Source organism: Rosa chinensis, chromosome 2, assembly GCF_002994745.2.
Source record: "Rosa chinensis cultivar Old Blush chromosome 2, RchiOBHm-V2, whole genome shotgun sequence".
Taxonomy (NCBI): domain Eukaryota; kingdom Viridiplantae; phylum Streptophyta; class Magnoliopsida; order Rosales; family Rosaceae; genus Rosa; species Rosa chinensis.
In genome coordinates, this window is record NC_037089.1 from 1,766,787 (window position 1) to 1,778,038 (window position 11,252).

At 38.3% G+C, this 11,252-nt stretch overlaps 2 protein-coding genes across 2 annotated transcripts; one reads left to right on the forward strand and one right to left on the reverse strand.

Moving 5' to 3' along the window:
* On the forward strand, positions 1-2,179 carry LOC112186788 (putative glycerol-3-phosphate transporter 5). The gene is made up of 2 exons (XM_024325298.2): positions 1-1,308; positions 1,541-2,179. The coding sequence occupies exons 1-2, from the start codon at positions 345-347 to the stop codon at positions 2,083-2,085; spliced, it is 1,509 nt and encodes a 502-aa protein (XP_024181066.1). The 5' UTR covers positions 1-344; the 3' UTR covers positions 2,086-2,179.
* A 113-nt stretch (positions 2,180-2,292) lies between these two features.
* Positions 2,293-5,083, reverse strand: LOC112186789 (probable protein phosphatase 2C 27). Its single transcript, XM_024325299.2, has 4 exons — positions 4,670-5,083; positions 3,823-4,020; positions 3,500-3,711; positions 2,293-3,216 (listed from the first exon to the last, which is right to left on the reverse strand). Exons 1-4 carry the CDS (start codon positions 4,841-4,843, stop codon positions 2,655-2,657), a joined length of 1,146 nt encoding a protein of 381 aa, XP_024181067.1. The 5' UTR covers positions 4,844-5,083; the 3' UTR covers positions 2,293-2,654.
* Between the last annotated feature and the right edge of the window lie 6,169 nt (positions 5,084-11,252).

Sequence of the window (11,252 nt, forward strand, 5' to 3'; positions counted from 1 at the left end):
AGGTAGCTTCTCAGACATTTCACCCTTCACCAGCAAGGCCTCATTTTCTTTGAATCTGGTGCCCTTCTTCTTCTTCTTCTTCACTACAGATCCAAAATCACCCTTATTCTTCTGTACACATTCTTTCTCAATCACACAAAGCAATCCCCAAAACCCTAATCAAAGATTCATCCTTTTCCTCTCCTCTGCCACAATCAACACTTGGGATCAACAATTCAGGTACAATTTGAGGGCTTTATACATTCTTTCTCTTCTTTGCAGTAATTGAATCCTCTCTGCAACTTAAAGACTCCATCTTTTATGATTCTCTGTAACTAAAGTTTACTCCTTTAGCTCTATTGAGCATGGAATCCAAAACCCAATTAGCTCCAGCTCTCAATTTCTTCCCAACCCTAAAACCCCCAAACAAAACCCTAGCTTTCCACCAAATCTCAGTCCTAATCATCACCTTCCTCGCCTACGCTTCCTTCCACGCGTCCAGAAAGCCCCCCAGCATCGTCAAGAGCGTTCTTGGTCCCAAACTCCAGTCCAATTCGAGCTCATTCGACACCGGGTGGGCTCCCTTTAATGGGCCTCAGGGCACCCACAGGCTCGGAGAACTTGATCTTGCATTTCTGTCTGCATATTCTATTGGGATGTATTTTGCAGGGCATGTTGGTGATAGGATTGATCTGAGGTTGTTTCTTGCTTATGGGATGTTGGGGAGTGGAGTTTTGACTTGTCTTTTCGGGTTAGGGTATTGGTGCAATGTGCATATGTTGTGGTATTTTGTGGGTGTGCAAGTTGTTTGTGGCTTGTTTCAGTCGATAGGTTGGCCTTGTGTTGTGGCAGTTGTGGGGAATTGGTTTGGGAAGACGAAGCGGGGGTTGATAATGGGTGTGTGGAGTTCCCATACTTCGGTTGGGAACATTGTTGGATCGGTTATTGCTTCCGGGGTTTTGGAATTTGGGTGGGGTTGGTCGTTTGTTGTGCCTGGACTTTTGGTGATTTTGGTTGGGGGTTTGGTGTTTTTGTTTCTTCCTGTGAGTCCGGAGGACTTGGGGTTTGAGTCTCCCGGGAAGGAAGAGGTTGAGATGAATGTGGAGGTTAATGGTGTGGAGAATGTGGAGAAAGTGGAATCAGAAGAAGCTGGGCTACTTAGAGCAGAAAATGTAGATGTTGATGCTGATGCGGAGTCTTTGACTGCAATTGGGTTTTTGGAGGCGTGGAGATTACCGGGTGTTGCACCATTTGCGTTCTGCCTCTTCTTTTCGAAGCTGGTGTCCTACACTTTCCTGTACTGGTTACCTTTCTACTTAAGACACACAGGTAATTCTTCCACTCAGGAGTTTGTCTTTGATTAACTGAATTGTTGTGGCAATGTGGGTGTTTTTGGATCACGAAAAATTAGCTCAAAGGAAGAATGCATTTGTTGTATAAAATGCTGAATAGAATAAAAGCAATCAGTGTTCATAAGTTAGAGGTTCCAATTTACCTATTGTAGTTTAAGGTGTTATTATGAACTTCTCATATTAATCATAAATTCTGTTTTACCTTGTAGCTGTTGCTGGGGTGCATTTGTCACACAAAACTGCTGGAAACCTTTCAACAATATTTGATATTGGAGGAGTCTTTGGTGGAATTTTAGCGGGATTGATATCAGATATGCTTGAAGCTCGGGCTGTTACATCGATTGCATTTTTGTTACTTTCAGTTCCAGCCCTTGTTCTCTACCGGGCTTATGGAAGCTTATCTATGGTTGCCAACATTCTTCTGATGTTTCTTTCCGGACTGCTGGTGAATGGTCCATATGCGCTCATCACAACAGCTGTTGCTGCTGATCTTGGTACTCAGACCTTAATCAGAGGCAATTCTCGTGCCTTGGCTACTGTAACCGCAATTATAGATGGTACGGGGTCCGTTGGGGCAGCTCTTGGTCCACTTTTGGCTGGCTATATTTCGACCAGGGGATGGAACAGCGTTTTCTTGATGCTAATTCTTGCTATTTTTTGTGCCATTTTGTTTTTGATACGCATTGCCAGAACTGAGATTAAAGAGAAGTTGAGTGGGAAAGGATGGTTTTGGTATAGCATAGACACACAGTAATTGAGAAGTTATAGACACAAATTCATGTATGGTTTTGGTATAGCATAGACACAATGATTAAGAATTAATTAACAAAAATTCTTCTTTTAGTGCATTCTTTGAGTCTGAGTATCAATTTGATTAATTTGTGTGCAAACGCATAGTAGCTGGGTAAATCCGGTGCTACTTATGAAACGTAAAAGAAGAGAAAGGGAAAACCACCAAATGTCCAAATGTTTGGAAAGAGAAAAAAAGTATATACATAATTCAAAAGCTAAAAGTACAGTTACAGAACAATTTATAAGCAACTCAGAACTGCCTTAGCCACCTCTGATATGTAAAACAATTCCTTCCCTCAAAGTTTATCTCCATTATATTCTAATAGTGTACAAATTGTTATCTCAAAACTTGGTAATACGAATGTCTTCTGTATCCTTCTCATCTTCTGTAGAACCAACTGAAGCACCAGAAATACAGGAAGCAAGGCCACAGTCCCATTCTGGACATATACAGGAGCCGAACTTCTTATTGATCAATTCTAACCTTTGCCCACCACCAGAAACATCAACAAATGAAACACACTAGTTCATCTATCGATCTAAGAAGAACTGAAGATTTTGTAGTCCCTCAGCAGAAATACTACGTCTGACTCTAGACCTTTCTACCACCAGATGTGGAGGTGGCTCCAAGTGGAAACTCACCATAACAAGTGTCAAATTGTCGGTTGCGCCTCGTTTTATTGCCTCCTCTACTATTTTCTTGCAACACAGCTTCACATCATTGCGCTCTTGGAGTTTCCTTCGAGCAAAGTCTACAGCATTTTGGTTGGTGAACACATCCCATATTCCATCACTACCAATGATCAAAAATTCATCATCTTTGGTCAGTGTTGTCAATTTAAGTTCCGGTTCAGCACTCAAGGGTCCTCCCCTTCCACCCTCATCCTTCAATCCTTCAAGATGCCAATCACCTAATGCACGGGTGACCCCTAACTGACCATTCAGATAACCATCATCAACATATCCACCCAAAGACTCAATTCGCATCCTTTCTTTTGTGCAGCAGGGTCTATGATCTTTTGACATTTCTATAGCTGCTCCATTTCGCGACAATATAGCCCTGCAATCTCCAGCATTCGCCACGAGCAAAGACCTGTCCAGAAACAATGTTTTTCAAGGAACAAGCAAAATGTGTCTATTCCAATGAAAGCTCTGATAAATACAAACTACGCAGTATCAAGAACTAGACATGAGAAGGGGCCAACAACGAATAGATGTAACAAAATGAAGTAATTCAATTCCGATGTACACCACATGAATGGGCTGTTTCTTCCTTTCCTATACTTTAATCGGAAGTGCTTGCAGATGTTTCAATACATTGCTTGTGAGACGGTGTAAATGACAGCCTATGTACACTGGAAGAAAGAGTTCCTTACCTCCCAAATATCATTGCAGTGAGTGCAGTTGTGCCAGAAGCAAGGGAAGACTGAAGTGAGCAAGTTTTTGCAAATGCAGCATCTGTCTCAACAAATGACCTTGTTATCACCTTTTCAAGCTCTACAGGGAAGTCAGCATCCTCAACGATGACTCTTGGCAGGTTGTCACGAACAAATTGCGCTGCATCCTTTCCCCCATGACCATCAAATACCTGCTTGTTCAAATTGGCATCGCATCATTCAACCATGACTTAGAATGCACAGCTAAAGAAGCATTGCCATGGTGTGAATTGTTGTAAACAGAAGAAGGTAAGTGAACTTACACCATAGAAGGAGATAGCTTCATCATTGAGTACATTATAACCAAATTTCTTAGCCAAGTCACTGATGCATATATGAGTATCTTCCATATGGGGACGATCTCCTATATCAGACCACTCTCCTGATCGAAGGGCAGGGACAAAATGTGACACGTTCTGTTTTCGGTCTACAGCTACTGAATCCTCAGATATGCTTTCAAGCTGAAAGAACAACAAAATAATGAAACTTGAATCAGAGTGTGAAGCATCAAGGACAATTAACTTTGGAAACCCAAACGTTTCTCCAACTAATATCTAAACTTTTGCAGCACAAACCAACCAGAAAACGAACCTCGGATTAAAGAACAAAATCTAATTAGTACATAACCATCAACCACATCAGGATTCCCACAAAAGGGTGGAAAATGAACTGCTAAAAACAAAGGCATTATATAAAAAGAAAGAAAGATCAATCAATCTCTTTTGCCTTGTTCTACACAGAGTTTGATAATAAATAAACACACATCTTTGGTAAAAGTTCACCTTCCATATTTTCCAATCAATCACAGCAAACCAATTAATTACAGCTTACCAAAAAGGGTTGGTCTTTGACAGTTTAACATATGAAAACAATTCCAGTGACCCAAATTGAACTGAAAAGACAGTACCGCATTATTAATCAAGCTGAAAAGTTTCCTATATGATACAGTATTAAACCAATTACTACAGTAAACTTCAGAATCATGAACCACATAAGAAACCCAAATTCCAGAACTCAATTTTAACCAAATGGGTCCTCAAAAGTTCCAAACTTGACAACAACCCAACAAAGCTAAGCCATCAAAGAACACGAATTTGATTGAATTCTCACCTGAAAAGAATTCAACACGGTGCTCTGTTGATCGGAGCTCATCACCGGAGATTCCCTGTCCAAATTATCCTTCTCGTTTTCACAATGCAAAGACTGCTGCTTGCTGTTGTTGTTGTTGTTGGTATTGATGTTATTGTTCTCCATGTTTCCCATTTCTGCATCATTCAAACACATGCCTTTGTGCTTTGAGATGAAGAAGATTATAATGGAGGTGCTATTTTTTCAGTGCTTAAATTCTCAGCAAAGTTGGTGAAGGAATCAAATAGTAGAAACAGAGAGAAACAGAGAGGGAAGAAATGAAAAAATATAAGCTTGTGGAGAGAAGAAGAAGATTCTGGGAATATGTGAGTGGGAAATGGGGGCCTCTGTTTTGGTGTTAGTAGTATTTATCAGATAGAAAGAACGGAAATTTCAGATTTTTCTGTGAAAATGTGGCTGAAAATCAGTTTGTTAATATTTATTATTCTATGAAATAAAATAAAAAATGAAAAAATATTTTGGTCTTGCTGTTGCTTGCCAGTGAGGTAAGCTAAACGTGGTACTGTATTTTCATGCACATTCTGTTTTTCTCAAATTTATTGGAGGTAAAAGATGCCAAAGTTTTGTGTTTGTTTAATATCTATAAAATTGTGTTTGACTAGGATCACATCTAACATGACCAAAAGGGTTCCACTTTTTTGAAACGTCTTAACCACTAAAATCATAGGTTTATCTTTAGTGCCTAACCACCAATAATTATATAAGAGGATTTAGGCCATGTGTGGTTCGGGTGTGTGATATTTTCAAAGAAATGTCCTGGAAAAGGTTATGTATCATAATTAAGTTGGACCAATAGCATGTTTAGAAAAAGACTACAGCTGTGGAATAATTAATAGTCTTTAAAGATATAAGAATAGGAGAAATATACTGTGTTTTGTCTCATTAAAAGACTCACTATATATTTTTAACGTTGATTTATATGAATGTTTTATATTCTCTTTGCAATTTGTTTGTTTATTTTATAAATATAAATTTAGGTATTAGTATGAAGTAGATCCTAAAACCTGTGCTCTTTTTGTTTCTATTCCCATATGTCTCTAATTCATATTCGGTATCAAATCTAATACGTTCGTATCAAAAAAATCAAATCTATTAGGTTGAAACTTCAAACACAACTGATGAAACTTAATTTGTTTTATTTAATTGACAATAATTGACCCCAAAAGTTTTAAAGTGAATAGAAAGGTATGTTCAATGTGAAAGTGATCATGCAAGACAATGACCTTAGATTTTTTTTGTCCCTCCTTTATTTTGCTTCCAACTTTTTCACTAACAAATTGACAACATCTCCAGAAAATATCTTCTCCTCCTCTTATATGGAACAGATGAAAATACTGCCCCTTGTTCATTAGGTGCATGATAATTTGCTCTTTTGGGTACACCATTGCTATTGCCTTTTGCCCATGTGAAAGGTTTTCCACAATACTAGTCTATATCTACAACACCACTACATATTATTAACAGTAAGTTGTCCACTAATACTATATTTACAGTTTTGGGTAAAATTCTTTTGCCAATGTGAACATAGTGAAGAAATGGAATTTAGTTTAGCTGTAATTCTTTGATGTCATATTCAGAAGCACTTTCTGCTTCAAAGTCGAGCCAAGGTGACGAGCTCTGTTTTATGGGGAACCTTTAATTAATTAGTTGGTAAGTATTGGTTGAAGGAGAATCTTGAGCTTGTGGATGACACAACACACTAGTGAGACTCATACGTGGCCCAAGAGTTGTGCCCTCAAAATTTGTGCGGCTTGTTTTGGCCTTAGTTGCGTAACCAGATAACTAGTGGTTTCAAACAGAAACCTCAAACAACTGGCCGGTCATGTTAGGGAGATATAATTAAAATATGGCGTTTTAACTTTGGCATTTTCACAACACGAATCATTGTGATCTTGATGGACATGATCTCATGGTTCCTTAACTTGTACCTTTCCGCAGAATGCTACAACATCGGTCAATCTTCTTTGAACGTGCTTGGTAATTCTTGTTCATCAAATTAAAATACTAAGATAATATGAATGTAATAATAAAACAGTTCTAACTAATTGTTAAGAAGAAGCGCTGAAACTGGAAAGTCAGAAAAAATGTGCTGATATTGAAATAGAAAGCATGCAAGGTCACATACATACCCTCTCCTATAAGGAAAATCTGCAGGCACTCTTCTAATGTGAGACCTAAATGTTCTATTTCTGGTATGTGTGTAGACATTGACTGTATGAAACGTGTTCGGTCAGGTCATAGAGCAGTAAAATAGTGTTGTCCTCCAAACATTTGCTTCAAACTTGAACTCAAAAGATTCGAGATAGTTAAGGACTTGGACACCCAAATCATCGTCCTTTGTCAGTGAAGGGTTAGTCTAATGTGAAACAATATATTGCTGGGAGTAAAGGGTTTAGTATTTTCATCACTTTAATCATCCTATTACAACATGTAATAGGAGTCTTGGTGTTTCTTACAAATCGCTCATATGGTTTACTCAACCCTTTATTCCATCCTATTACATGCTCATATGGAGGATAAATTTTAATAGTGGAGGGTCATCCGAACATAATCTAGATTGGATCTCAATCTCTGCTAAGAAACAAGTTTTCAAAAGTTCCACATGTAGCAATTATTTGAATCCTTCACTATTGGTGATTCATAAAAAATAAAGAATAAAAATCAGTTGTGAGCTGGTGATTCATGTCCTAGCTGGAAGCCTGGAAGCAAACTATAACGCATTTTCACAAGACAACAGAAAACTCACAAAAAAAAAAATAGAAGAGATTTCTTAGCAGAGATTGAGATCCATGTCAAAGTTGCAGTCCTAGTTGCTTCAGTATATATACAGTATATAACTATATATGGCTAAACCGAAGCAGTAGCTTGGCAAAACATGACTGAATTGGATCACTCTTCAATTATGTATGTGAGAACGTCAGCGGACACCATCTACCCTTATGGCAGATGCAGTCTGGACTGGAATAATAGCGTAAGTGGCTGCTCTGTCATTAGTTCGGCTGAGATAATACCTAGTGATGATGCGCTTACGATCCGATTTTTATTCTGTAAGGAAACCAAACATGTTTTTACAATGAGTCAAGAAGTTCTGAATATTTGGTGCAAGCCCCAATCAGCAAAGCTCATTACGGTCCGTCGTTTCGAGTTATGTAACCAGGATGCTGCTAGTGTTATGCAATCTTTTTCAGTGCGCATGATTGTGGACGTTATTAACACCCATTTTCCTCCATTAGACAAAAAGTTTGTGCGTAAGATTGTGGCAAGAATAATTGAGGTTGTGCGTAAGATTGTGTATGAGACTATATTTGCTGTTTAGTGGTGCCTATACATTCATTGATTTGATTCTGTATGAGATATTGAGTTCCACAGAAAATTGTGGGAGTAAGTTACAAAGACACTTTCAGTTTTGAACTTTTGATCGATAGACAATTGGGAGATATTCACTTATGCCGGGATTTCAGTTGGGAGATAGAAAATTGGGTAGTAAGTTTTTTGGAGACACTTGAAAAGTTTTTGTTACAGTTGGCTCTACTGTCTTTGTTTCTGGCCATGGGATTGTAGCTCTTGTTTTGTTTTGTTTTGTTTTTTTTTTTTGTGGTTTCAAAAACTTGCACTGAATAAATTAAAGATCACTTTCACTCTTGCTGGGCTCCTATATGTTCTATACATTTGGAATCACCTTTGAAAGATTCTGTGACTTATCAATGTCAACTTAAGGAAGCAGCAACTTGTTACTCTAGATCGGACTTGGCAATGATATTTCAATTAGTATTCCTAGTTCATTGAGGGATTCCTAGTTCATATCTCATTAGATTAGGATTAATGTGATTCTGTACATGAATAAGGAATGTTGTTCTTGAAAGTACTAGGATAGATATCGTTTAAGCCTAGAGGGGGTGAATAGGCTTCGATGAAAATTATTCTCAATTTTAACTTGAATAAAATTACCAAACAAGGGGATTGATAATGCCTATCAATCCCTATGACCCAGATTTTGAGTTTTCAAATTTAATCTTGAAGAGACCAACACATTAAACAAGCACAATGAAAATAAAGAACACAAACAGAAGAAGTTTGTTGACGCAATAAAACCCTCGAATTGAGGTAAACAACTGCGGGCCTTAACTGCTGAAGGGCAAGTGTGAAGCCACTCACTACAAATATGAACTTACAACCAACACAAATAGCTCTGACCTCAGCTATTTCCCACTAGACTCCTCTAGAAGGTTGCACGAACACCACCTTGTTTTTCTCTACCTTCAGAACTGCTTTCACTCGTCTCCCTAACTTTGACACACAAACTAGGCACGCCACTTCCTCCCAATTGACCTCGTGGGGTTCTTGAACATGCAGATGATATGAAGGTGTTTGATTGACTTATCAATTCACTTCAACATGGAACAAGTGAACTAATAATTCTCAATGAAGATCATGAGTTTTTCTATGAATGAAGAAACTCTCTCAACTAACAATGGACGCACAATATAATATTTAGAAGCGTTGACGAAAGAAAATACTTTTCTCCTATTTGCATGCACAGCCAACATCCCAAGACATCAAGGGAATTTAAAACTCTAGACCTAATTGATTTCTATTAGTAAAGAAATATTCCTAAAGAATATCTAGGTAATAAAAATTGATTTTCATCCCTAAATAAAATGCTATGCATAACTAATAATCAAATAAAATGCAATCCTATAAATCAGACGTATGATTGATTTCAATTGAAACTCGTCCATAATGGCAAACTAACATTAATCACGCACAAATACCTTTCTGACTACTTCAGGATTGAAACACAGTATTCAATCCCTTCATGCAATCACACAAAAAAACAACCATGCTATATGAGATGCAATGAATGAATTACCTTTTCAGAGAATCATCTAGGATCAGCTGAGGTCTTGATCTTCATCTCGTTGCTTCAAATACTCACACAATTCTAACCTAGACCTAAGACCCATTGTTTTGTATAGGGAATGCCAATACACAAAAAATTCTTATACTAACAGATATAGGAAACCTGTTAATAGGTATTGCTAATAGGTATATGAAACCTTTACGGGAAGGTATCTAAACTAATTGGCCTATATAAGGAACCATCTGGTGCCTGGTGCCTGCTCTAGCTATCACCACCACCACCACAAGAGAATACATTGCCCTGCCCATTAGAGAACTCTTCTCAAAATTCCTCGTCCTCCATTACAAAATTCCGCGAGTATGGCACTGTCAAAATCAAAGTTCAGAGATGTTACCCTCTACTATTATCCGGCAACCGAAGTGGAATGGAAGACAGTACCATGCAGCTCTACCGATGAGCCAACGAGTGCTGATGCGCTTAGGATCCGATTTGTATTCATCAAGAAAACCTACCATACTATTGGAACACTTGAAAATGTTCGGGAAGGACTTGATATCATCAAAGCTAAAAAGTTCATCTCGATCCGTCATTCAGAGTTATGTAATGTGGATACGGCCAAGCAATCTAATTCCATACGTATGATCGAGGACTTTATTAAAACCGAGTTTCCTAGAGAAAATCCGTCTTCTGTTTTAGATAAGGTAATTGAACTAGTTCAGAACTCAGTCGTCTCTCCTTTGCCTCCTGATCGTGTTATTGATGTGGAGCTTATAGACGGGGTTGTGGTTGTGCATCATACTGGTCTGGCAAGTGAAAAGACATTACGTGATAAAATGGAATCCACGCAATGCGGGACATGTGTTATATGATGACTGTTGTTAATCGTAATGCTAGTCGATTGCCTTGCTTGTATGCTTTTCATAAAATTTGCCTTGAGTGGCTGAAAAGAAGTGATAATTGTCCCCTTTGCCGGTTTGTTATACCATCTGAATATGTTCCACGGTTTTAATACGAATTTGCGGGAGTAATCTGGATTTTGAGAAGAGCTTGCTTGGTGGTCTCACTGACACAAGAATTTTGGACTAGGTAGGTCATTCACATGCTAGTCGATTGCCTTTCTTGCACTATATGAGGTTGAAACTAATGCTAGTCAACTGCCTTGCTTGCACCTTTTTCATGGAGCTGCATTGTTAAGTGGTTGGTGACCAACCGCCGGTGTCCTGTTTGCCGATTTGCTATAGAACCACCTGAACAAACACCGTGGCTTGACACATACGGCTAGCTTTTTGCTGGAAGGAATCTGGATGTCGCATGGATGGCCCTTGGTTATGTTTCTGCGATTTGTTAGTCATTCCGAAAGTGCAATAATATTTCTCTTTTGTAGCTGAGATTTGTCAGTCATTCCCAAAGTTTGTCATGCATTAAGCTTTAAACACTGGTGTTCAAGAATCCATCATTTCAAGAGTTTTTTGTTTTCTGTCTGATTACACTACAGCTAAGCTTTCCCTCCAATGAAGATGCATAAACAGGTTGGTTTGACTCCTTCGAGTTCCATTTCATCACAGCTCGATTGCCAAAAAAATAAATTGACTATACATAAGAACTGATAATGCAAAGAGAACTAAGATAACAGAAGCAATTTTCCAGCAGAAAACAGTTATTTTAGATCAAAGGTCAAACCTA

Bases quoted from the DNA above. Each gene is read 5' to 3' on its own strand.
- LOC112186788 (XM_024325298.2), top strand. From the start codon at position 345: ATGGAATCCAAAACCCAATTAGCTCCAGCTCTCAATTTCTTCCCAACC. The intron at 1,309-1,540 runs GTAATTCTTCCA...TTTACCTTGTAG, and splicing joins TTTCTACTTAAGACACACAG to CTGTTGCTGGGGTGCATTTG.
- LOC112186789 (XM_024325299.2), bottom strand. From the start codon at position 4,843: ATGTGTTTGAATGATGCAGAAATGGGAAACATGGAGAACAATAACATC. The intron at 4,021-4,669 runs GTGAGAATTCAA...TTGTTCTTTCAG, and splicing joins CCGTGTTGAATTCTTTTCAG to CTTGAAAGCATATCTGAGGA. The intron at 3,217-3,499 runs GTAAGGAACTCT...GTTTCTGGACAG, and splicing joins ACTGCAATGATATTTGGGAG to GTCTTTGCTCGTGGCGAATG.